Source organism: Ailuropoda melanoleuca, chromosome 10 (assembly GCF_002007445.2).
Source record: "Ailuropoda melanoleuca isolate Jingjing chromosome 10, ASM200744v2, whole genome shotgun sequence".
Classification (NCBI taxonomy): domain Eukaryota; kingdom Metazoa; phylum Chordata; class Mammalia; order Carnivora; family Ursidae; genus Ailuropoda; species Ailuropoda melanoleuca.
Genome location: NC_048227.1, coordinates 74556469 through 74584351, shown reverse-complemented (window position 1 = coordinate 74584351; position 27883 = coordinate 74556469). Strand labels below are relative to the sequence as shown.

The window sequence follows — 27883 nt, the reverse complement described above, 5'->3', positions numbered from 1 at the left end:
TAGAAGTTTATACCTCTTAATCCCTTCACCTATTTTGCCAATTCCCCCACTCCTGTCCTCTGGCAACCACCAGTTCCTTCTCTGTATTTTTGACTCAATTTCTGTTTTGTTTGTTTGTTTTGTTTTGTTTTCTAGATTCCATATACAAATGACATTATATGGTATGTGTCTTTCTCTGTCTCACTTACTTCACTCTGTGCTGAATATCTTATATTTGACGTCTTCAAATTTGTTCTCCAACCAGGAGGTTGGCCTGAGTGGATCACATCAAATACCTCCATAGGCTTCTGGATTTAATTGGATCAACCAATGGAAAGCCCCAGCAGGAGACCAGAGGCAGGCAGGACAGTGAGGTCATCTTGAGCTGACTATGTCAGCCAATAGAAAATCACTGTTCTCAAGTGGCATGCTCTACATAGATTTATTTTTCTGCGTTCCAATGACCACTCTGTCCCCTCATCTTTTTAATACTATTGCCAATGGTGTCACTTTTTTTTTTTTTAACAAAGTGTGCTGATAGCTCCTCCCTGGTATTTGACCCCAAGTTATTGAAGTATCCATTGTGGTTTGTCCTATATCCAATCTACATCTCATAAATAGTCCCATTGTAAATAAGCCCTCTTCAAATTATCTTAAATTGAGTATGTCTGAGTGAACATTCACATACAATAAATATCATTGAGTGAAGAATAAATCAAGTCCAAGTAATCTAGGATCATCAGATAAAACAGCACCCTGGGGGCACCTGGGTGGCTCAGTGGGTTGAGAACCCACCTCTTAGTTTCTATTCAGGTCATGATCTCAATGTTGGGGATGGAGCCCCATATCGCCGAGTGCAGAGTCTGCTCAGATTCTTTCTCTCTGCCCCTCGCTGCTCTCTCTCTCTCAAATAAATAAATAAAATCTTCAAAGAAAAAAAAAAGAGTACCCTGATCTTTGCGTAGCAAATTATAGTATCCAAAACTTCAGTGACTAGACATTGAATAAAAGCCTCACCGATATTTAAGAACAACAAGAGAACAGAATACTAGAATATAAAATATAGGTGGCATTTTGCTTATTTTTCTATAACTGGATCAACTAAATATTAAATATTACCTTTGCAGCCTATTTAACACATACTCAGGCATATAATATAAAAATGAGCAGATCCATTTACCATTAGTAGAATCTTTGCTTGATTATGTCTATGCAGAGGAGGATGCTTAGATACATTTTTGGGAAGGTAGGAGGTAGAAATTTAAAACTTGTGCTAAAATTTACTAGTGAAGTACATGATAACTTAGGATGCCATTCTTGTTGGTCTGCCATAATGAGAATTAGCCTACTATACTTATATTAGGTCAGTTTAATTATTGATGAAGGAGGATTTAGAGGTGAGATAAAGGGTTATTAAAACACTGTCAAAAAAATCGACAATTTTGATATTAGGGGAAATTTAATGGTAATCTTAAATATATATATAACATTTACATAATAACTTGCAGACTTGTTAAAAAATTTCCACTAAGATTAAGATTGAAAATGGGACTAAATTAAAATCTAATGTCTGACAGAATTTTCGCTATGGTGAGTGCCTAGACATTGGCTTGAATTACCAAGGGTGAATATTCACGAGCATTTGTAGAAGTAATGCAACAGAATTTTGACTATGTAATACCTAACTGCAAACTTATACAGCAGCGAATGCATGAGTAACTAAAGCATTCATAGTACAGTAGCAATTTCTGCCATTCATAAAGCAGCCTGAATCCAATATATGAATTAACTACTAGTTTTTGGTCACAGTGTTGTTACAACATATGTAAATTTACTTTGAGAATTTGTAGAATAGAAATTAGGCAAAAGACAATATATAATATGGCTTGGGTAGTCTGCATAAACATAAAAAGATGAATCATGATGTTTACAACCCAAGGAGCCTATGATTCATAAATCATTATCTAAAATATAATCCAGAGAACAAATGTGGCTTGTGACTGCATACATGTCAGTAAAGGTCAAGACAATGGCACATTTCCAAGTTAAATTACTCTCTAAAAACAGAGGATGGATCTGAAAGTATCAGGTTTTCTTTGTCACTTGAAGTCTACCAATAAAATTCCAGCCTCTATGCTGACTGACTACCTGTTAGAGGCAATGAGAGATACAAGAGTATTATTTGAAAATATTTATCATATTTACAATTAATTTTTAATTGAAGCATAGTTAACATATAGTATTACATAAGCTTGGATGGACAATTATAAAATAATCCAAGATTAATCAAGTATTTCTAACAGTGTGATATTATTTATTAGTTCTATAGAAATTCAAGAATGGGAGAATAAGGTGTAAACTAATGTAATAATATTCCTAAAATATGAACAATGACAATAATAGTTAACATTTACTGGTAGCTTACAGTGTCAGGTGCATAGTAATTATCACTTTTAATTTGTCACGATTGGCACATGTGATAAGAATGCACTGTGATAAGAATTACCTTCACCATTTTATAATAATCATCACATAAACTCAACAATATACGTTAAATATATAGATAAATGAATGAATGAGTGGAAAAATACAGAGGCTCAGAAAATTTAAATAACCTGCCTAAGTTCACATGACAGAAGAATTTGAAACTTAAGGTGAGCCTTAAGGGTAGCTTTTTTTGTTTTTAATTTATNGGGGGAGGGGGAGAGGGAAGGATAAGAAGACTCCTTACTGAGCAGGGAGCTCATTCTGGGACTTGATCCCAGGACCCTGGGATCATGACCTGAGCAGAAGGCAGACACTCAACCAACTGAGCCACCCAGGAGCCCCAGTAAGGGTAGTTTTGAACAGGAGAGGAAGACAGACATGCTAAGTATGGAAAATAGCAAGACAAATAGTACACAAGCAGAATGAGCTCTACATGCTTAAGGGGCAAAGAGACAATAAGTACAAGTAGGAAGGGAGTATGTGTGGTGAAGTATTAGAAAGTACATTTTGGTATAGGATGAGAATCGTGCAATTCTTTGAAGTCTAGGAAGAAGAGTTTGAACATGATGCAGTGATTGTCAGCAGAGTGACATGAAGAAATTTTTGTTTAATAAGGGTGTAAACTGGAAGCATTAAGCAGTATGGATTTGGCAGGAAGAATCTATTTAATATAGGAGGAATTTGCAATAGTCTAAACAGAATTATGTTCTGGATTTTGGTATTGATTACACCAAAAATAAAAAAGACAAGTCTAAGAAATATTTTGAAAGGAAAAAATAGATACAGATGAGAAGGAAAAAGATTAAGCAATAAAGAAACCAATGTTTAGTGAGAAGATGTATCAAATGATGACTTCATTTAAAAAATGGATATAGAACATAGTTTTTTTTCTTCACTAAAAGGAAAATAAAATAAAGCTTGATATCAGCTGGATGAGAGAGAGAAATTTCATATGGAGTTTGAGTTGATAGTTTTACCTCGAAATGTAGACGGTCTTGTACCTATGTGAAAAGATCAGACTAGGATACAGGTACAAAATCAGCGTTGATTTTTTTTTAAAGTCCTGGTATGAAAAATAGGCATGTGGGAAGAATATAAAAAGCAGACTTGATAAAAGAGAGGACCCAAGTTCAAGTTTTGATTGTGAAATTTAATTTAAATTAGTCGCTTACCATCTCAAACTGAGTTACTCCATGTTTTAAGTGGAGAAAATAGTATCTACTTCACAGTGTTTTAAGCATACAAAGTGAAAGGGTCTTGCAAACTGTAAAGCTATATAAAGATACCTTTATATAGTTAAAGTCTTGAGAATCAAAGGGTAGATATTTTAAGCTATGTATTTAAGGACTTTGAAAATGAGACTTTAGCCTTCTTCCCTTATTTGAAGATGCACATGATACTGTCTTCAGAGAGATGATTCATTATTACAGAATTAAAAGGTCAGTTGGCCTGTCCACTTCTGAAACACAGTAAAAATAATACTGAAACCTTTCTAAATTCTGGCAAAATCTTTGAATAATCATCTTTGAGGTTTGCTTAATTGAGTAAATATAATTCTAACCAGCAAATAAAAGAATGATTTTCAAGTTCAAAAGTTCTTATGGCATATTGACATGAGTAGAGAAGCATCTTAATATTGCTCATTCTTATTCTTTATTAGTAGTCTTCAACATTGAAATTGGATAATACTAAATTATGAAATGACATATTTAAGCACAGTGACTACTTGATTTAAGCATGCATGATAATAAATTCTTGGTTTTCATTAGACTTTTTAAGTTATTAATTACACTGAAATAAATAATACTACCTTAGGGAAAAAATTGAAATATAGATGACTAAACAGAATACACGTTCTCAGAAAAACAGGACCAGGTACATTTTATGTCCATAGACTATGTTTACAATATCATTATTTTATTTGTAAAGATTAATCTGAAAAAAAGTATTTTTATCCAATTTATCCACTTTGGTTGAATGAGACCTGTGGATCTTGGCATTTCTTAAGGAAATTACAACTCAAGTTTGCGTACATAATGACAAGTTGTCTAATATAATTCCAAAGAAGTTGTGATTATATTTTACTTTGCTTTTTTCCCCTTTATTTTTGTAGCCTAGTTGAGGTCTGAGCTATTCATTATAGATGTCACAGATACCACATTTCTACTTTTAAAAAGTATGCAAAGGATTATATGGAAATTATCCCAATTCCCTTCAATATGCTTGAGCCTCCCAGACAGGAAGTATTTATCTTTGCGTCCTTAGCACCTTGGACAGTGCCGGGCATAAAATAGGCACTTACGTATTCTACAGCAGATGAATACAGGAATGTTTTTGTCTTATAGATCGCCGGAGCTACTAATCACCAGGGCTTTAACATCTTTTTATTTTGTTGTAATTATGTTGCTTGTATGCAAACTACTCTTAAATTATTATTTCATTTTTGATGCAAGATCTTACACTCAGTAAAATCTTACACTAAAATTCATGTTAGCATAAAAATAATATATTGACCTCCTTTTACTTACAAAACCACATATTAATATGAGAAAAATTTAAAACAAAAAATACACTTTCTAACGCAGTGTTTACTTTTATTCTCATCTTCAAGTTCACCAAGGAATTCTTTGAGGTACGACAGAGACCTTCATACCACTCCTCTTCCCCCCCAAAAAAGACTGGAAGGAAAAAAATTTTCCAGTCGGATTTTTAAAATATTATTGTGGAACAGTACGAATTAGTGTACATTGTAAAGACATATATTCTGAATTCCCTCCTTTCCTCCCTGAATGTCCTTTAATCTCCTGTTTTATAAAAACGTTCGATGATTGCTGTTAACCATATGCCCTACTATAAAGATTATGGATTCTAGCAATTGCTTCTTGTATTCACAGTAGAAACGAGAACTTAATAAAGGGGAGAATATATACCGAGGGCAACCCCGGCTGTAAACGATCTCTGTAAACAGATATTTATTCGATTTGCACTAAATTGGTGGTGGCATCAGAAGAGCCCTTTGTCTGTGGGACGGTGGGTCTGGCAACCATTATCTACTCGGGGAAGCGACGTCTGATGACTCCGCCCGGGGTGGGGGTGGGGAAGGTGCACCGCGTGGAGAGCTCTACGAGAATTAAAGTGAGCGAACAAAGAGAACTCCCAGCAGCCGCCCGCCGGCTCCTCGCAGCTGCATCAGGAGACGTCAGTCACGCCCGGAAGGCTGTTCGAATACGCCTCCCAGAGAAAAGAGCTCAAGTAAATAATTGATGGAAATTGATCCGTCCAGGACAAAGCTTTGCAGAAACCCAGTGCATCCGATTTCGAGCGGTTTTGGAATCCTCTGCCAAGTACAGGACACCGGAGCGCGGCGCGGACTTTGAGTGCGGCTACGATCTTCCATCTCGGGTGTGGCTCAGGCCTTTTTGTCTTCTTGTCACCTACCCTATCACCCCCAGCCCCCGGCCCGTCCCGGCCTTCTCTTTCCTCTTGAAAGTAGCCTCTTTTTGGTTACTTCTACCCTATCCTCCTTTGCAATCCCGCCCTCTCCCCTGCCCAGTCCGGTGAGGTCAGCTCATGAATATCAGTGCACTTCCTGAGGAGCGTCTGGCACCGCTTGGTACCTCGCGTGTTCGCCTGTTCCGAGCCGCAGCTCCAGCCGAGTCGCCGACCTAGGGAAGTAATCGGCTCTGAGGGCCGCCGAGCCTGCACGTTATCGCCATTGTTTGGAGAAATCGAGTGGGTGTGGAACTGGGGCGAGAGGGCCCAAAGTCGTGCTCAGCCAAAAAGTCGCATATAATACTACGAAGTTAAACTTTCCTTGCCTTTCAATGACATAAAAATAAAGCCTGAGGTCGCCGGAGGATCAGAAGGAAAGCGCTGTTGATTTGCATCAACTTCCAAACATCGCGTCTGCAGAGAAGTGAGCAGTTCTTCTGGATTTCTAAAGGGATGGGGATGAGAGATGGGGTGGGTCAGTGGGCAGATAAAATTGGAGATTAAATTTGTTGGTTTGTGCCCATCCGGGGTTGCTTGGTTGGCGATTTCTACGGGGGAAGCCTTGAAGAGGCACAGCATCTTGTCACTTTGTGAGAATCACGTGACAGCATGGTACCTTTGACTATGGGAGCCGAATTCCTGGAACCTGAGCTTTCTCCTGGGTTAGAGCAGTCTGGGGGCCGAATTTAAACGTTATCAGGTGGTTCTCAGCTCCTGAGTGATTATGCCTAATTCAAAACAAAAATAAGGTTGCACTGGCAATATAGCTTGTTTAAGTGGTCCACATTAGTGTGACCAACCCATGCCGTTGAACTAGGCCAGACATTCTAGGAGCATGTGGCTCTGGAGAACATGTAGAAAATAATTTGATGGGTAACCTTTTCCCCCTTGGTGTCTTCTTTGTTTGCTATTATTTTTCAAACTGAGTTGGAAGGAGATCCCAAAAAGAGAAAGGCAGGTGCAGAAGGAAACTCCCAGTAATATTTCTTCATAAAATGAGGAATTGCTGCACTTTCACTAAGTTATGATACTTAAAATGGACAATAACAGGAATAATACTAGTAAAATAACTGGCAAGCATCTCCTCTCCTAATAGGATGATTTTTGTTAAAGCAGAACTTTCTGCCTAGTCATACCCTTTTCAGTGCTTTAAAGAGAGATGATAGGTCTAAGGAAAAGCACCAAACTGACAGCTGACCAGGTAGCTGGATCACTAGGGAGAAGAGCCCAGGAGGCAACGGCTTGCTATTTTCAGATTTTAAAAGCTAGTGATGGATTTATCTTGGAAAAAATACACAATGGAGGTTTATCTTGCCACCGTGAGGATGCACCAGATTCTCAGGTGCAGGGTCATTCTGTCTCAGAATTTGGCTCCATAGGAGGAACCAGGCACTTTAAAAGTACTTTAACTATGATATAAACTTTACCTATAAGATGTTTAAGAATGAAAATATTTTCTATCCAGCAATTACACTTAAAACTAAAATGACTCATAAGAACAATAAAATTCTGATAAACATAGAGTCATCACCTGTAATTTAAGAATTTGTGCAAAGCCACCAATAAACTTTTCCAAAAGTATTTTTTAAATGATTTACCAAAGCTTAAAGAAGAATACTTTTAGGATTACTTATAACTAGAGCATATAGATGATTCTGAATGCCATTACTTTCTTGAAACTGAAGTTGATTTAAAGTCATTTATTACTTTTATTTTTAGTTCTAAAGGAAAATGGGTACATTTCTCTAACAAAGAACAACAATAAAAGTTAGAGCTGTCTGAGAAAAGTACCATGTATCCACAGCAAATTTCCTCCAGGAACCTACATCATAACCTCTTTCCTCTAAATGAGAATAGTAATTAAATAAAACGTTCTTTACTAAACTAGGCTTTAACATGCAGATTGAATAAGGAGGAAAACCAAAGTTGAAAACGTAGGGTATTCAACTCTAGCATGTGGACATCTCCTTTTCCTTCTGAAGCTTCTTCCTGACTTTATCCCCTCATTTTTTTTTTTAATCTCCCTTCCCATCAATTCCTTCCTGACCCATATCTTACCATTGCCAGAACTGGCTACCGTGAGAATGTTAGGTTCAGCTGATTTCAGATCATCATCATTTTACTGAGATGGAGTGAGATGGAGATGGTGCCTCCCTGGGCAAAATGAAAATCGACTATTCTGCGTCCTATTCCTAAATTCGAGGCTTCTATTTTAAGTGCTTTCCAAATCTTATTTTCTAGGGCTTCTCTTTTATGGGGAAATCACCCTTCTCTCTGTAACAATACATACATGTTGTGTACTTCCCTTCTTTTGTTTCTATCCCAGATTAGAAAGAAAGGTTGGTGGATTTGAGGAGGGAGGGGAATGATCTGGTGATGGACCATTCTAAATTTCATCTGGTAGATTCTTCCTAGATCGCCATGAGTCAGCCACCGATGGGGGGCGCTGCCCCTGCCACAGCCACAGCTTCTGCGGCCACCTCTGCCACTGAGGCTCGACTGCACCCAGAGGGCAGCAGCAGAAAACAGCAGCGTGCCCAATCACCTGCCAGACTAAGGGACAATTCGGTCCGACAGACAACCGCGACCACCCGGTCCCCCGTGGGGGCCGGCACTAAACTCAATTCTGTTCGACAGCAGCAGCTGCAGCAGCAGCAGGGCAACAAGACCGGGAGCCGCTCAGTGCCTCCGACCGGCGCCCGAGGAGGCGGAGGAGGGGCGGAGAAGGCTGCGCCCCTGGCGCCCAAAGGGGCCGCTCCGGGAGCTGTCCATCTCGCGGCTGGTGCTGAAGCGGCCCCCGCGGCGACCCTGGCCCCAGTGGGCGGCAGGAGGCCTGGCCCGTCGGAGGTGCCATCCCGGGAGCTAGAGCCAGTGTCCGCCAAACTCGGGGAACCCCCTCCGCTCGGGGAAGGAGGAGGAGGGGGTGGGGAAGGAGGAGGAGCCGGCGGCGGCTCCGGGGAAAGGGAGGGGGGCGCTCCGCAGCCGCCGCCGCCGCCCAGGGGCTGGCGAGGGAAAGGCGTACGCACTCAGCAGAGGGGCGGCAGCGGCGGGGAGGGGGCCTCCCCTTCACCATCCTCCTCTGCGGGCAAAACCCCAGGCCCAGGCAGCAGAAACTCCGGAAGCGGTGTTGTGGGGGGCGGCAGCGGTGGCGGAGGGAGCTACTGGAAGGAAGGATGTCTGCAGTCTGAGCTCATCCAGTTCCACCTCAAGAAAGAGCGGGCGGCAGCGGCAGCAGCCGCGGCTCAGATGCACACTAAGAACGGCGGCAGCAGCAGCCGCAGCTCCCCGGTCGCTGGCGCCCCTGCCATTTGCGAGCCTCTTGCAGTCCCTTCCGTCTCCCCAATGGCGGCGGCAGCGGAGGGCCCCCAGCAGAGCGCCGAGGGCAGCGCGAGTGGAGGCGGCATGCAGGCGGCAGCGCCTCCTTCGTCGCAGCCGCACCCGCAGCAGCTCCAGGAGCAGGAAGAAATGCAGGAGGAGATGGAGAAGCTGCGAGAGGAGAACGAGACTCTCAAGGTGAGAAGGGTGGGGGGAACCCGGTGGGGGAGGGGCGGTGTGGGCCTCGGAGAATTAGGGCGTGTCCCGGGAGGGTGAGAGGCTGTTAACCTGTTAGGGGGCCTTAAAGAGGGAAGGGAACAGGAAGGAAGAGGAGGGGCCTCCTAGGCCTTTTCTAGATTTAAAACGGCCTAAGATTAGTAGCCTCAGGTTTTAATTTAAATCCAAATTTGGGCCTTCATTTCTCTAATTACCATGATTTGTCCCACTTTTTCATGGAGAGAGGTAGAGTAGGAGAGCTCGAGAAGGCCAAAAGAAGGCCCGTTTTTCTAGTTTCTTCTTCATTCATCTCTGTCACTCTTGTCTCATGGAGAGGGGGCAATAAAACTGAGAATTTGGAGTTGGGATGGGGTGCATACGGTGCATGTCCAGGTGGCAGGGGGCGAGGTTAATTTTGACCCGCGGCCTGTCACCGCCTCAGAACGAGATTGATGAGCTGAGGACCGAGATGGACGAGATGAGGGACACTTTCTTCGAGGAGGATGCCTGTCAACTGCAGGAAATGCGCCACGAGTTGGAGAGAGCCAACAAAAACTGCCGGATCCTGCAGTACCGCCTCCGCAAAGCCGAGCGCAAAAGGCTCCGCTACGCACAGACTGGAGAAATCGAAGGAGCGGCAGGTGGGACCTCTTTGCGAGGAAAGGCCTTCGCTGGTCATTAGCAAAGACAGAGTTCTGCAGCGCTAAACACGAAATATCAGGTTCCAGGCAGGGGAAAGCGAAGAACAGACCAGTGGGTCTGAAGGGTCTAGTGTGCGTAGAAGGCCTTGCGGAAAGAGAGCTCTGTGGGCTTTCTTGGGAGTAAAGGTGACTCCTCCAGAGATGGTGGGAGGAGGGCGCCTCCCCCGGCAGAAACGTGGGCGTGGCAGAGCGCAGACTCGCGTTGGTTGATCGGCCTCCAGAGGCTGTCTTCAAGTAGAGGGCAGGTGAAATCGGGCAGTCAAGAGCAGAGCGATAAAGACTGCTGAAGGAAGAGGAATTGGAGGCCAGAATAGGAACAGCATTGGGAAGGTATTAGAGTTAGGGTTTCTCGCTGCAAGGCCCCCTAACCTCCTTCCTCCAGGACTGCTTCCTTTCGGTACTTTGCTAACTGCCTGAAAGAAAATCTGTCCAACTTGCCGCCCCTTTTGGAGAAGTAAAGAGCAAGTGCAGTAAATGAAAGAACCTCATTCTTAATGTGGAGCTGTTCCTTTAGAATTTCCGCCAGTGGAGAAATTTTAACCTTGAAATACGTTTTTTAAGTAGGTGTGGTCTATTCAGTGTAGTTTGACTGTAGGCAGATTCACTGACAATGCAAATCAATGTTATCTTCATAACCTTGGACAGCCAAACATAATTTTAAGTATTTTAATTCCTCAAGATATGAAAATCAAGTGTAATTATCCTATATTTGTTTTAAAGAAACCTGTGAGAAAAACTTAATGAAGTCATATTATTTTTTTTTCTTTTCCTAACATTTGTTGAGTGCTCACTATCCACCAGGAACTGTGGCAAGCATTTTCATATATATTAACAGTGAGTTAGTTATCTCTCTAAATGTTAGCTCAAGACCAAAAAAAGAAAAAGCACCTATGAGGCTGGGATTATTAATAGCATCATCTTGATCATCTTGTATGGAAGCTGAACCTTTTACAGAGATAAAATGCCCAGCCCCCAGCCCTGGTAATCGGCTAATAGGTGGCCAGGCTGTCTCCCCACCCAGTATAAAACCACAGTCTATGTTCTGAGCCACTACATAATACTACACCAAAGGGTTTTGTTCCAAACCCTAAAATTTCCAAGATGATCTCAAAGCAAAAGGCAGAAATGTATCCTGTAAAACAAAACAATAGTTAATCTCAAGGACTGCTATGTTTCCTAAAAGTAATCGCCTGACATCATAGGATCAAAATTCAAGCCCCACATCTCACCTGTGAAAACTTTGTTTTCCAGTCTTTAAAATGAGTGATAATGGAAATTACTAATGTTGTAGAATTACAGGAGATATGTGACATTTCTTTACACAAGATAAATCACAGTTGAACATTTATGACCATGGTGAGCGTAGAGGTTAAGGGAACAGAGTGGAGAGCCAGACTACCTGACCACTAGTTAGCTCTGTGACCTTGAACATATTACTTCACATCTCTGAGACTCCTTTTCCTCATCTATAAAGTAGGAATAGTAATAGTCCCTATATCTTGGGATTGCTGGAGGGTTAAATAATTTATATATGTGAATGACTTATAGAAAAAGCATCTGGAAAGTTTACTGGTATATGGTAGAAACAATTTATGTATTGACTCTTATTTATTTATTTATTTTTGGCTCTTAGTAGTTTTAATGTGAATATAACTTTAGCCCACTTATTGTATTGTCTTTAGTTATATATTATTGTTAAAACACTTTAATTTAGGTTGCAAAGGATGTATCTGTGAGACTTCACCATGAATTGGAAAATGTGGAAGAAAAGCGAACAACAACAGAAGATGAAAATGAAAAACTGAGGCAACAGCTTATAGAAGTTGAGATTGCAAAGCAAGCTTTACAGAATGAACTGGAAAAAATGAAGGAGGTTAGTATTCTATTACCTCACGGTATGCTACATATACGTTTAGTTCTTTAGAAAAGAATCCCCAGGACTAATATTACTGTTAAAATAATTCCGTTTTTTATGATTATAGAACAGTTTGTTGTTCTCACCCAATATACTAACAGACACGTGACTTCATACTAAATTAATATGTAGCAAAGAAAAACTGACCTCACCCCTGCCTCTAACTTGATATATATGAGCTCAGACTGAGGTTTCATCCTGTACTCTAAATTTATGTTAAAGAGGGGCGCCTGGGTGGTGCAGTCGGTTGAACTGCCAGCTCTTGGTTTAGGCTTGGGTCATGATCTCAGGGTTGTGGGATTGAGCCCTGCGTCAGGCTCTGCACTCAGCCTGGGGTCTGCTTGGGTTTCTCCCTCTCTCTCTGCCCCTAGCCCCCTCAAATAAATACATAAATTTATGTTAAAGAAATTTTACAGCTATACCAAACACAAAGGATGTCAAGAGTATGAAGGACTAAGCCTTGTGTTAAAAAGAAGAGCTAGTCCTGTGATTACTACTGAGTTCATGGAACACAGACTTTTAGGACATAATGGCCATAAAAACCATTTAATTGAATCAAATCAGATCAAATTGAATTGAGTCGAATCACTGCCTGAATCTTCGTAATGACAAAACCCCCAAATGATCTAATGCTTAGAACATCACCAGTGACTGACCTTTAAGATCATTTGCATTAGCCAATTCTGTCACAGCATAGCTCTGTTAAAACATTTTCTTTGTTTTGAGTTGAAATCTAGTTCATTGTAACCTTGACCAATTCATCTTAGTTCTTACCCTTCAGGGTAGAATTGTCAAGGGTCCTCTTCCATGTCAGGTATTTGAAGTTTCTACCATGTTTTCCCTAAAGTTTCTCAAAGAACAAAATTAGTAGCAAAGAAAATAATTGGAGAAGAAAAGAAACAGAAAAGATTTATCAAGAAGTAATTAGCTTTGTGATAATTAGCAATTTGAATTAAAATAATCATCTTTGAAAACTGGCTGACAATGTACATGCAAATGTGAAATGTGAGTTGTGAAACCTATTATTGAGAATTAGCAAATGCACACATGGTCCTCTGGATATTTTCCTCTGCTTAAATATGCAGAATTTAAATGATAATCCTAATCTTTCCATGGACTAACTGAGATATTGCACCTTTCATTGCTATACTTATCTCCAAATGGTATAGGGTATAAAAATATATTTACCATGTAACAGTGAAAATATCAAGCCTGATTAGGAATATGTGTCAGGAATTTGTATTAAATAGTTTCAGTGGGGTAAACTATTTTGTGATCTGAGTTTCTACTTATTGTTATATTATCCTGATTTTAAATATTTTTTAACATGACAAATTAGGGCAAAACCATTTTCATGATATGTAATTCTTGGCTGATACCTAAGGATGGCCGTGTGCTACAGGAGGAAAACATGGAAACTGGGAGCCATGTGACCATCTTTACCAGTAACTAACTGGGTGACTTAAAAGGCTTCAAATTTTCCTCAGTTAATTCAGTTCTAAGATGTTTCAATGATTCTCAACATCTCCCGCAGCTATCATGACTTTTATCATCCAGGACGTTATCTTTAAAGAGTAGCATAGATTTTTTTCCCTAAAGTTAAAAGATTAACTATGAAATTAGGTAAGTATACGTTTCTTAAACAATAATGTACAGTTGAAGTGTGTCAAAAAACGAAAGTTTAATTTTCAGGAAAACAATGAAACAGGAAGCTCTATTAGTTCACTAGGGAGCTGGAACAAAGTACCGCCAACTGGGTGGTATAAATAATAGACATTTATTTTCTCACAGTTCTGGAAGCTGGAAGTCCAAAGTCAAGGTGTGGTCAGGGTTTATTCCCTCTGAGGGCAGGATCCGTTCCAGGCCTGTCTCCTTGGCTTGTAGATGGCTATCTTCATGTTCACATTGCCTCCTCCCTATAGATGCCTGTGTCCAAATTTCCCCTTTTATAGACATCCATCATTGTAGATTAGGACCCTAATCGTAGGTTGTACGTTGTAGATTGACTGCCTCTGTGAAGACCCTATCTCCAAAAAAGGTCACATTCTGTAGTACTTGGGGTTACAACTTCAGCATGTGAACTGAGGGGACCCAATTCATCCTATAACCATAGCTATTAAACACCTTCCTATAGGCAAGCAAAGAGAAAGTTCATTGTCAGTTGCATTAGGCTCCGTTCCACATCCACACCTCACTTGCCTCCTCCCATATTCCTTGTTTATACAATTAAGAGCATTCAAGTCAAAACAAACTTCATTTGACTACCAGGAATAAAAGAGAAATACTTTGTGATTTGGTATCATGTGAATTTTTTTTAGTAAATATCTGGAAGTTGGATTTAAGAATGGCGTAAGAGTTTTCTGATTTCATACTGTGTCCTGAAAAGGGTAAAATGCCTGCAGACTAACTGTCCATTAGCCAGAGAGTTGGGACCTCTCCTCTTGTAAAATGAAAGCCAGAATAGTCTGGCTACCGGGAAGAAGGGCTAGAACCTGAGAATGTCCTCAGGAGAATCATTGTAAAGATGCATTTCCTTGATTCTGTTCCCTACACCCTTCCCTATAACTATTTCTTCCTTCAGGACTCTGACTCTGATTTGGGAAAACACTCTTATAACAGCAAGCAATGTGGGTATATGTTCATGCCAAAAAGGAAATTCACATTCTCCTTGGAGTTCTAAAAGCCGAACTCCGGTCCCTAATTAGAGACGACAACAACAACAAAAAAAGTGTAGGGAATTTAGCAGCATGTATTCAGAATATCAGCTTTTAAAGTAACCTTTGATTAAAAAGATGGGCTCTACGATTTTAGCGTCCCAGTTTGAGAAGGTGGTTGGGAGTGGAGAAAAGAAATAGAAATAGAGAGGAAGGACAAGAGAGTGGAAGATAAAGATCTGGGGGATTCTAAATGTAATAAAAGAAAAATGAAAAATATTCTGTCAGGGAAGCTCTGTAATCATTCATTTGAGGTTGACCTTCATAGTGTTCAGAAAAGGGTCGGGAATAGAAAAGATAGTTTAAAAATATATTTGGAAATCAGAAGTGTTTCATTAAAATGAGATTCTTGGAAGGGTAATTTTGTTATTTTCCAAGAAGATCAATATTAAAACTGAATTGCAGTAATAAGTGTCTCACTATGTGGGGAAGGAGCTGTGAGTTTGAAGCCTGAGTTGGCCTGGTATTACTGTGACAGCTTCAGTTAATCATCTGCTTCCTTGGTTGTAAAATGAAAGCATATTCAAGTCCTTGGTGAGTGTTAACCACACAACTGTCATCCCTTTGTGGCATTCTAATCAGTGGAGAAAATAGAACGAGGCCAAACTTTCCATTATGAAGAAAAGACACAAGTTATGGAGTAAAATCATAAAATGTTAAGTAGAATATACTAGAAAGAAGCAATCCTCTAACTCTCAGAAGTTTTTAGTTTCATATATGGAGTCATATAGATGTTGAACAGCACAACTGGGACCGATAGGTCATCTGCTGGAGTTTGGAAACCATTTACTAAGAGTTTAATTGGCTTCAAGGGTGTTGACCAATTGCTCTCGAGGCTAGTGGCTGCACAAGGTCCTAAGCACCTGCTCACATCCATCTGCTTATCTTCTTCCTCTGAGAGTACAGAGTAGGCACTGGGGGTAAGAACAGCTGAGTAGAGGCAGAATGGAGGTAATTAGTTGAGTCTACTGCAACTCATCGCTTGTACGGAAACAGTTGGTATTCTGCCAATTGCAAACTAGAGGGACCTGTTAGGATGCAGCCTTAGAATCTTAATGGTATTCTCATCCGATTACAAAACATTGATTGCTACTACCATTATGCTTTCTTGCAGTAGAAAAATGCCTTTACTTTTATGTAACCCAGGGAAAATGATGGTCTTTCAGCATCACGAGCAATCAGAGACAGGTTTCGGCAAAAGTTATTTCATGGAAACTACAACTAGCTCGTAGTGTGAATGCCAGGACAAGTTAATGCACAAATAGCATAAAGTGAGGATATGGAGGAGGCTCTGTGAGGGATGAGTCTCTGCTACAGTTAATTGAAGGTCACTGCCCTTCATAAAGTCCTGCTGCTGTAGGAAGAAACTTTACTTTGAGAGCTTTGAAACCCATGTGCTCTTCAGAAGGGAGGGGTCTTCTCATGTTGCCTTTAAGATCTGCCTGTTGGAGAAGCATTGATGACAGACATTTGAGGAAAGGTCCAACAAGGACCTTTGAAGATGGAAAGGAAGAAAGAGTAACTGAGATGATGATGATGGTGATGATGATGATAATGAGAAATGTTTATTTGATCCTTTTTATTTCAGAATCTATCCTCTTTGTATTGTTTCATCCCTTAACCTCACACAAGAGTCTTAAAATAATTTTCTTAACTTTCCTTGGTCTTTGCCACAGAGGTCTTAACTTGCCTACTGCAATAGCACTATTTATCTTGGGACTTTTATTTTCTGTGCACGTGGTTAATATACCCTATCTATTACAGTGAACTCTCATTCTAGAACACAAAAATAATTAGTACTATAAATTTCAACAGTAGTATCTCTTTTTTTTAAGTACACAAAGAATATATCTGTTTACTCAGACTCTCTTTACCGACAGAACACTTTACTAAACAAATGCTGGTCCCTGCATGTTTACTATGGCCTATTTATTTTTCGATGTAAAATTAAGAAATGAGTGTAACTTTACTTGGTGTCGATAGGGTATGTTTAAGTTATTAAGTGCAAAAATGAAATGATAAATCAGCAAAGCAGCAACCCAAGAGACAGGTTTAAGGGGGAATTTCTTTGACATTCAAATATTTTTTTCCCCTGGTTCTGGTAGTTGTAATTTGAAAAATAGAACAGCAGTCATTGATATTTTAAAATGAAATTGTCATAAATAGTTTTAAATATATCAATTAAAAACTATTACTTTAGTCACATCTTCTCAGAGGCTGTAGTTTATTGAGTAACTTGAGCAGGAATAATACGGACTAAGTTAAAAGCAAAAACCAATGTGCCTGGTAAACAGAGGAAACCTGTTTTCTAGTTTACCGTATGTAGTGAATGTACTTTCAAAGATGTATTTATTCAGAATTTATAAACTCCATTGGATTTTTTCCCATGAAATTGCATCTGCAGTTGTATGCACTCTGAAGTGATTCCCAAGACTCAGTTGTGTATTAGTGGCTCTTTTCTTTTACCCACATGCCAAGCCCCCAGTAAAAGCAAATCCCTGCTGGTGAGACAGTCCCTGTTGGTGGAGTATTTTCTGAAACATATTGAACTTTTATTGTAAACATCAAATTTTTGTTTATTTGAATGAAGAGAGCAAGGGTTTCAAAGCTTTGAAAGTAAGGATTCTTCCTATAGCCAGTTTGTGTCTTGGCTGGCATTTTGAACTTTATATTCTTAAAGCAGTAAGGCGCTATATAAATATGAATTTTACCTAATTAAGCATCTCCTTTTGATTATTCAGTTCCCATTTCAAATATTTATTAGTTCTGATGTTTTCAATGGCATGGCTTCATAGAAATTGTTCAATAAATGTATGTTGAGGGGTGCCTGGCTGGCTCAGTTGGTTAAGCACTCGGCTCTTGATCTCAGTTCAGGTCTTGATCTCAGGGTCATGAGTTCAAGCCCCATACTAGGCGCCATGCTGGGCATGGAGCCTACTTAAAAAAAAAAAAAAAGTATGTTGAAATGTTTGTTGCATTTGCTGATAAACCATATTGATAGGAGCTAAGTTTCCAGCTGTGGACTCTGCCAGTCAAACAGAGGTCCTGGGGCTCTAGGCTGAACTTTGAGGGACCTGTGTATGAGAGATGAACAGCTTATATATGGTTAAATATCTCCATGGAAGTACTTTACCTATACAGATATTAAGGAGTTGTTTACTTCTCCAACTTCTTTCTCTAACCTACCTTAAAAGGGAATTTGAAACAGTTCTCAATAAATCATAACCCTTGAAATAAGGGTTTACAATTTTGGTCAAATGAGAATTCCAGGAAGAGGAAGGAAAACTTAATCTAAGGGATGTGCATTGTTGTGAAACAGCTCTGAGCTCAGTAGCAATCAAGGCAGGGAGAGAAAAATTGAGAGAAATTACTTTCTGACTGTGACTGGATATGGAGGCAGTACCAAATTCATTAGGAGGCCTTCCGAGCAACCATGAAGAAAATTAATCCTAGTACAGGAAAATGTTCACAATTATAAACAGCCAGTGGATGGCTCACATGACAACCGGTGGATGGCTGAGCCTTCGTAACAACTGTCAGTTCTCATCTATACAATCAATAAATTAAGAGTTACACTTTTGCGGAAAATAACATTTAGACATTTTGTCATTAGCTATGAATTGGAGTGTGGTCTGTTAGAAAGTTCACACGTCATGGCGTCCGGAAACTGACTTTGAGGCCTGCCTCTCATTCCCTGTGACATTGAGCAATTAACTTGAAATGCATAGTCTCTGTTCATAAATGTAGAAGTTAAACTAAATACTCTCAAAAATTCCTATAAAAATGTCATTTTCTACTTTATTATTCATCTCTGTTCTCCCCCAAAATTTTATTTATAGTCAGGTATGCCAGTCAGTTTCACTATTACTTTTATTACTGTAATTATTTTTTTCATTCATTCAGTCAACAGATATTTATTGAATAGTAATGTATTGCCTACTGTAGTATGGGCATAAAGACCACCTAGAGGATGCAAAGGCACAGATTTCAGGGGGTTGCCTTAAACTCAGAGTTTGTACTAAATGAGTGCAGTCATCGGCCAGTCCTCACATAGAACTGACCTCCATTAAACAACCTAGTCCTTTCCTTAAGGGACTCCAGTGGGTATAGCTGTGACCCAGCTAGTCCCTGTGGTGCCTTTAGGTTTGGGGCCGTAATTCACGACATTATTCTCTACCACTCCCCTCTACCCTTGACTGCCTGAGCAGGGCCCTGCTTCTAGTGAGGCAGAAAATAGCATCTCTCTGCCTCAGCATTTTCCTCGAGGCTAAAAACCAAAAACTTTGGTCTGACTTTAATTTAGCAAACATTTATTGAGCATATATATCGTGTATATAACAAGATAATAGTTAGTGTAACCATGAGGGTAGCCGGTGACCTCCAGTTAATTACTTTCTGATAGAAAAGACAGCCTTGTAGAAGTTGCACTTTGACAATATTTACACACATGCATTACTATACTGAATACTTCGATGTTCATGATTCGGAATGGAAAACTTATGAGGCTGGGGCTGATCCTGGCTTTGAACACTGTAGCACCCTCAACATCCAGTTCAGTGCCTGCCCTTTAATCAATTTGACCATATTCTTCTGCAATATAAGAACAACCGTTATTCCATATTTAATTTGTATATATCTTTCTCCCCACGCTAGACTGTAAACCCCCTGGGAGTAAGAACCGAATCTTGTCTCACTCATGATCATGTCCACAACAACCAGAAATTGTTGACACAAAGGCCGCAAACAATAAATACTTTTGAGTGAGAGAATGTATGGAAATTAGGAGAGGCGTTTCAGGCCCTATTTTGTGGAGAACAAGAAATATGATTCAGAAACAGAGCTCTTTCCATGGTGCCTAGTGTAATCCAAACAAGATACGAGGGAAATGAATGAGGAAATCCGGCCTCACCCTGTTTCCAGAATTAGAGATCTCTTGAGACTTTGCTATCTCTTAGAAACTTCTAGTCCTCTACCTTGCTTCTCTTAAACCCATTATTCCCCAGAAGCAACAAGTCTTCCTTGAACAAGGTCTCATAGGCTTTTTGGGAGGGGGAATGAGGACGGGAGCACAACAACCAGAAGACAACCCTGACACCCTACACATCAGCTCTGCGTTTGACTTCTATATCGTTTGGTGAGACAATACGAAATGCAGGTTTAGAGAATGAGAGAAGACTGCAGATCTTGTCATTTCCAAAGACTATCCACCTATTTGCTTTAAATCTTCGATGTTTGGGATAGTCAGTTCAGCAGTTAATTTGGCTGAACAGATAAGGAAAATTACCCCAGGCCTGCAGGTACTCAACCGCTACCAACACCGAGTGCTAATTAGAAGCCAATCACTGTCCAGCTACTTTATGTATAATGATGTTGTTAATAGTGTCATTTTAGGGGCACCTGGGTGGCTCAGTCAGTTAAGCATTCGACTTTTGGTTTCAGCTCAGGTCATGACCTCATGGGTTGTGGGATTGAGCCCCGCATCTGGCTCTGTGCTCAGTGGGGAGTCTGCTGGAGATTCTCTCCCTCTGCTGCTCTCCCCATTCTCTCTCACTCATATAAATAAATCTTTTAAAAAATAGTTTCATTTTAGGGATAAACACTTAAGGCTCAGCAAAGTTAATATCACTAGTAAGCAGGCAGGGTCCACACTGGTCCGCCTGCCCCCAAGCCCATAGTCTCCACTGGCAAAACTACTGGGACTCAGGGCGCCCCTTCCACAAGCACCTCTATCTTCTTCCGGACCCGCAAATACCCTGCCCTCTTTAGGGACCTCAATTCTCCTACAGTCTCCCAAGTTCTGTACCTCTAGCATACGTTTAGAAAATGCACTAAGCAAGTATTGAGAGAATACTTCCAAGGTATCCAAAGGCAAACTCTGTTTTATCTCACAGAATGGAAATTCTTGGAGGAAAAAAAAAAAAGAAGGAACTGGGAACACAGGGCTAAAAAACAAATTTTCGGGTCTGTTGATATCATCTCTTCTTTTTACAGATTTTCATTCCTGTGTTATTTCAGATAGATCAGTAATAGCTGACTCTCAACTTAATCACCTCTTAAAGGAAAATAACTATTTACCCTCTTCAGTCCATTCGCAAGANACTTCCAAGGTATCCAAAGGCAAACTCTGTTTTATCTCACAGAATGGAAATTCTTGGAGGAAAAAAAAAAAAGAAGGAACTGGGAACACAGGGCTAAAAAACAAATTTTCGGGTCTGTTGGTATCATCTCTTCTTTTTACAGATTTTCATTCCTGTGTTATTTCAGATAGATCAGTAATAGCTGACTCTCAACTTAATCACCTCTTAAAGGAAAATAACTATTTACCCTCTTCAGTCCATTCGCAAGAACAACAGAAGAGACTATGTGTGGCACGTCTTATAAACCATAAGGTGGTATAGACATCAGACTTCAGATGCTCTTGTCATTATCACATGGTTCTAGATTCACTGATTAAGACTTACCTCTTAGAATGTTTGAGTCCATGAGAGTGAAATTTAGATGTATCCAGGACTCCAATTCTTTTACACAGGGCTTTGAAACACTTCTGCTCTCTTTCCCCCTGAGTGCGTACGACCGTGAAGTTCCCCTTTATAGGTGCCTTCATTGTAAAGCCATTCTAACTTCTTCCACTCGTCCCATTCCTTCTCCCACGAGGCATGTCCTCAGAACTGACTGCTTCACCATCCAGCACTTCACATCTGCAGAGGTCTGAAGGGACGTGCGGACAGTGCAGCTAGACCATCTGCCCCTGCACTCCCCGGCAGCGCTGATCGCTGATTTGTCTGGATGAATGTCTCTCCTACCTTGGCTGCTCTACACATATTTTTCATAAAGAGAAACATCCTAGCAGAGAGAGGAGGGCTATTGTCTTCTAACACAAGATACTTTAGATTGTTTTGTGCCTTTTAGTGCCTCCGTAGATAATTCTAAGCTCTCTGAATTTAACTGTATTTCTATTTTGTTCACACAGAGAGACTGTTACAGATACAAAAACTGTAACTGCTTGGGCAAGAGGCATTTGGGAAGATGTGACTGCTGTCAGAGGAGCTCATCTTTAGCTCTTAAATTAGAATTTACTAGGTTCCTTTGTTTTCTAATACTCGTGTTACATTTGAGTAAATATAACGTGCAATTTCACTGTATATTAGGAAGTATTTTCTAAATTGAAAATTCAGTTATATCTTGAAGATTTTAGACTTCATTGCATTTTAATGGAAATACAGTCACTTATTTGATGTCTCCATTCTAATTCCATTTTTACATTTTAGGGTCAGTTAAACTGATCTTTATCCAGATGGTAAATGACATTTGAAGATGACATTTAAAGATGTCATTTAGCTTCTCTCCTGACATTTTCTATTTTATACTTATATATTTCACTTAATGGGACCATTTATATTCAGTGTGATTCAACTCAGAAGCAATTAAAATTAAAAATTCAAAGTATTCTATATTCCTCTGCTGGCTAGCTCAGTTATTTCCAATTTGTCTAGCCAATTAATCATGGTGGTAAGTGGTTAATAAAATTAACTACATTATTTTTTCTTTCCTTCACAAAGTAAACGTTCTTACCATTCTATTGGCCAGGAACCCTGAAAAATAGCAGAAATAATTAGACAGCCCAATTGATTATTGTATTCACGTGCATAATAAGTGACTAACATGTTGGCATGTGGTTGTATCTACTGCCTCCTTGCACATGGAAGAAGAGATTTTCATAGAACTTTATCAAATGGTAGCCATCTGTATGTGTTTAGAAGGATCTGTTTTATGGAAAGTGTTGTTTTTTGAGGATAAAATATAGCTATCAGATTAATTTCTTTTAGAGGTATGGCTACATTTAAAGTAGAATAATTATGTTCTGTAATGATTTGGAAGGTAGTTATTCTATTTTTAATTCTACTAGTATTAACTTTAAAGTGGTTTTGTGGGGGGTTTTTTGGTAATACATGTATGATTCTCAATTTTCCCGATTACCAAATTCAAGAATAAAACAAGGAATTAAGAATTCTTTCTTGGATTACTGTTTGGTCTTTGTTAATCTAACATAGGATTATGAACTAAGATTGTTACTATTACTTACGGTATAGTATATAGTTTCAATTTAAAGAATATCTCTTGCTTCATATGTCATTCAAACAATGTTATCTCCAACTTCAATACTTACTATCAGTGATTTTAAACCACGACTACATTTTTGAAACCTCAGTTTTAAATAATCTTTAATTGGATTAGATAATGATCTTGACTTTTTTTTTACAGGAAGAAAATTGTAGATGTTATACTTTTTGACCCTTTGTACTTTTGAAAATAGCATGTGGCTGACTTCACACAGAAATGGCAGAATGGCACTAGCGAGTGAAAATTTTTTCTTTTCACATCATATATTCTGTTCCATTATCTTTTGGCATTTGCTTTTCAGTGGAGAAATATGAGATCGGTCTGACTTTGATTCCTTTGTAGGTCAGATTGTGTTCTCGCTACATAGTTATGGATATTTTTCTTTACGCTCCGTATCAATCACGGTTGTCCAGTAGGAAAGGAAAGTCACCCTAGGTGGATCCTATATAAGGGATTCCTCACAGTGGTGTGGGCAGGATTCAGAAAACACGCTCTTAATGTGGGCACCACCTCTAGATATGTAGACGCTGCTGAGGGAATGGTGTTCCAGGGGCTGGTGAGACTGGGACTATGGCGGGGGGGTCCACCCTGTGGGAGCTGTCATCTGGACATGTCGGAGCTACTGCTGAGATAGCGGGTTGAAAAAGTGAGGGAGTACTGAGAGTTGCTGGAGAGGGGAAGGGTGGAGGGATAGGGTAACTGGGTGATGGACATTAAGGAGGGCATGGGTTGTAATGAGCACTTGGTATTATATAAGATTGATGAATCACAGACCTGTACCTCTGAAACCAATAATACATAATATGTTAATAAAAAAATAAATTAAAAAAATATATAGGCCCAGTTAAAAGAAAAAAGAAAAGAAAAAGAAAAAGTGAGGGAGTGAGGAGAAATACCTCCACTCTCTCTCCTCCATCCCTCAGCATTTCTGCCAGTGCCTTCTATTGGCCAAACCCAGCTGGAAGGCAACTGGCAGGGAAGGGAAGAGAGGTAAAGAAGTGTGCAGAGGTCAGCCTCCTGAAGCACAGAGCAGGACCGAGAAGGGGCAGGAACGAGTCTGGATAGCTAAGGAGAATAACCAGTTCAAAAATATCGCCAGGACATATCTAGGTGATGGTCTTTGTTTATATGTCTGGAACATGTAAACTCTCTGATCTGAAAATGAACGCTTATTTTTAAATTATCTCAGAGAAGCTTTCTTGTAGTATAGGCTTGACAATCACATGTGCTGTATTTTGTTCACTTTGTACCCCCTACTACTTCTCATCCTTTCACCCTCTTATTGTCCTTTTCACCTGTGTCCTCAGGCAAATTCTCAAGTTTGTTCTCAGTATCATTAAGTTAATTTTCTGCTGTGTCGGTTGTGCTCTTTGAAGACTCCAGTGCAAAATTTAATTTTTACATTAAATTTAAGGTTATATTCTCAAACACATACAAGTATTCTTTTTAAAAAATATTTTATTTATGTATTTGGGAGAGAGCACATGGGCGGGTGGGGTGGCGGGGGCCAGGTTTGTGGGAGAGGGAGAAGCAGGCTCTCCACTGAGCAGGGAGCCCGATATGGGGCTTGATCCCCAGACGCTGGGATTATGACTTGAGCCTAAGGCAGATGCTTAACCAGCGGAGCTACCCAGGGACTCCCTAATTCTTGCATTGATGTTTAGTGTCCTCTGTGAGTTTTCTTATTCCCAACAGCTTCTCAGTCTTCAGATCTTAATCTCCTCTATGACCTTCTGTTTTTAGTTCACAGAGGCCATGTCCATTATCTTATTAAGAATACAATATTTTTAAAGCTGCCTTCTGTTTTCCAGAGTAAATAGCTTTCAAACATATATTTTTGGTTTTTTTCTTTCTCTTTAGCTGAATACATTTTTCTTAGTTTACTTAATACATTTTATTGTATTCAGCTTTACTGAGGTATAATTTGCATACCACCAATTCGTTTTAAGTATACAATTTAATGACTTAGTAAGTGTACAGAGAGTTGTGCAAGCATCCCTGCAATACAATTTTAGATCATTCGTCTATCGTGCTCACTTGCAGTCACCTCCAGTTCTCACTTGTAACCCCACTCAAGCACTAATCTGTTTTCTAAATCTATTGCTTTGTATTTTCTGAATATTTCATATAATTACAATCATACAATTTTTGGCCTTTTGCATCTGGCTTCTTTCATTGAGCCTAATGTTTTTTTTATCAATACTTCATTCCTTTTTATTTCCAAATAATATTTGATTCTGTGTGTATGAGTGTATATATATACATACATATATACATATATACCACACTTTGTTTATCCATTCTCCAGTTGATGGATATTAGTGTTTTTTTCCATTTTTATGAATAATGCTACTATGAACATTCACATGCAAGTTTTTGTGTGGACCTATCTTTTGATTTCTCTTGGGTAGATATCTAAGAGAAATTTATGGGTCATATGATGAATTTATGTTTAACTTTTTAAAGAAATTGCCAAACTGTTTTTCCAAAGTGGCTGGACCATTTTTTTTTAATTGGTGTGATACCATTTGATTGTCTTCTTCTTCCTCTTCTTTTTTTTAAGTAGGTTCCATGCCCTATATGGTGCCCAGCATTGGGCTTGAAATCACAGGCCTGAGATCAAGACCTGAGCTAAGATCAAGAGTCAGATGCTTAACTGACTGAGCCACCCTGGTAGCCCCTGCGCCATTTTACATTCTACCAGCAAAAGAGGGTTCAATTTATCAACATCCTTGCCAACCTTATTGCCTATCTTTTTTATTATAGCTATTCTATTGAACGTTAAGTGGTATGTCATTATAACTTAAATTTGTGTTTCCCTAGCAACATCGAACATCTTTTCCTGTGCTTATTTTCCATTGATGTATCTTCTTTTGTGTAATATCTATTCCATTTTTTGTTCAGTTAAATTGGATTATTTGTCTACTTATTTTGAGTTCTAACTCAAACTCTATTTATTCTGGGGGTGCCTGGGTGGCTCAGCTGGTTAAGCATCCAACTCTTGATCTCAGGGCCTGATCTCAGGTGGTGAGTTCAAGCCCTACACTGGGCTTAATTAAACTCTTAAAAAAATAAATATCTAAACTATATATATTCTGGTACACTTTTTTTTATTAGATGTATGATTTGTAATGTTTTCTGTGTTGCTTGCCTTTTCACTTTCTTTATAATGTCTTCTGCAATGAAAAAATTTTTGATTTTGATGGAGTCCAATTTATGAATTTTTTTTATCACATATGCTTTTGGTGTCACTTCTAAGAAATCTCTGCCTAACCTACAGGAAAATCACTCTATTGTTTTTCTAAGAGTTTTACGAGTTTTAGCGATTACATTCAAGCCTATGATTCATTTTGAGTTAATTTTTGTGTATGGTGCGAGTTAGGCATCTAAATTTATCTTTTTGCGTATGGATCTCCAATGACCCCAGCACCATTTCTTGAGAAGACTAACCTTTCCCCACTGAAATGCCTTTGTCCAGTGCACTTTTATTTTTCTACTTTTTTTTTCTTTTTAAAAAATATCATTGAATGTCAGACTTTCCTTTTAAATTCAGTGTTGTCTCAAGACGCACTCACTCTGTCACTAGTTCGTAGTCCCTCTCGAGACTGCTTGTTTTCAGATGCAAAGCTGTCGCACAGCTTGGTACACGCAGCTGCAATCCAGCATCTCATGGCTGGTAGACCTTTATCTAGTTCTGGCCTGTCCAGAAGGAACACGAGAAAGGCTAGTACTGCAGCACTCAGGCATGCTGACGAGGGGGAAAATTTGAATCTTAGAAAAATCTTGTTCTTTTTTTTACCAGTAGTATGTGAAAACCAAGAAACCTCAATTTGGGTGTTCCCAAGGCTTTTCTCCCTGTGGTTCTATCCATGAAGCCCTGGATAGGAAAAGAACCTATCTAATGATTCATCGCACAATTAATCGTCTAGCTCCTTTGCTGCTTGGCTCCTACTTGTATCGGAGCATTGGAGTTTTCATAACCTGAGAGCTGCTGATTGCAAATCAGTCAGGCCCTTTCTCCAGACACATGATAAAGCAGGATCTGTGCAATATTTATGCGTGTGTTGGAGAAAGTAGGGCTGGGACGTAGAAGTGTTGGCTGCCCAGTTGTTTGCTTTTTAATAACTTTATTGAGCCATGTTTTACATGCCATATAATTAACCCATTCCAACTGTACAGTTCAGTGATCTCCAAGTAACATTTCCAAGGCTTACAATTACTACAAGAGATTTGCATTTTCATTACCTTAGAAGATCCCCCATGCCCACTTACTGTTACTCCCCGTTCCTTCCCTCCCTCTTGCTACTCCAGGCAACCACGAATCCACTTCTTCTTCCTACTGATTTGCCTGTTCTGGACATTTCATATAAACGGAATCATACAGTATGTGTCTGTCTGGCTTCTTTCACTTAACATAAGTGAGGCTCATCCATGTCTTATCACGTATCAGTAGTTCATTCCTTCTTTTTTAAATTGCTGGATATTATAGTATGGTGGGGGTACCACATTTTATTTATCCATATTTATCCATTCACCAGTAGATGCACATTTGGGTTGTTCCCAATTTTGAGTTATTAGGAATAATGCTTTTAAGGGTATTCTTGTGTAAATCCTTTTGTGAATATAGGTTTTCATTCCTCTTGCGTGTACATCTAAAAGTGGGATTGCTGGATCATATGGTAAATTTGTGTTTAACCTTTTAAGAATTAGGGATGTCTGGTTTTGATTGGTCTCCATTTCTTCTGTTTCAGACAGTTAACGTTACTTGTAAGATATAGTATGTTCCTTCATTGCATTCCATTGATACTGTTATTAAGGGAAATTTTTCTCAGATTCTGGAAGATGCTTGACTGTTAACTTTAGTTTCCAGTGTTACCACATCTATATTTTTATCTTGGCCTTCAAGTACATTTTAATAGGGAGAAAGTGATAGCTTCATATTT

At 39.4% G+C, this 27883-nt stretch overlaps 1 protein-coding gene across 1 annotated transcript in view; it reads left to right on the top strand.

Moving 5' to 3' along the window:
* Window positions 1–5580: 5580 nt before the first annotated feature.
* SOGA3 (SOGA family member 3) overlaps window positions 5581–27883 on the top strand; it is a 50501-nt gene continuing 28198 nt past the window's right edge. Inside the window, exons 1-4 of the mRNA XM_034670777.1 lie at window positions 5581–6382; window positions 8363–9471; window positions 9932–10126; window positions 11905–12063. Coding sequence (XP_034526668.1) covers window positions 8380–9471; window positions 9932–10126; window positions 11905–12063 — 1446 coding nt within the window. The 5' untranslated portion in view covers window positions 5581–6382; window positions 8363–8379. The remainder of the gene's footprint in view (window positions 6383–8362; window positions 9472–9931; window positions 10127–11904; window positions 12064–27883) is intronic.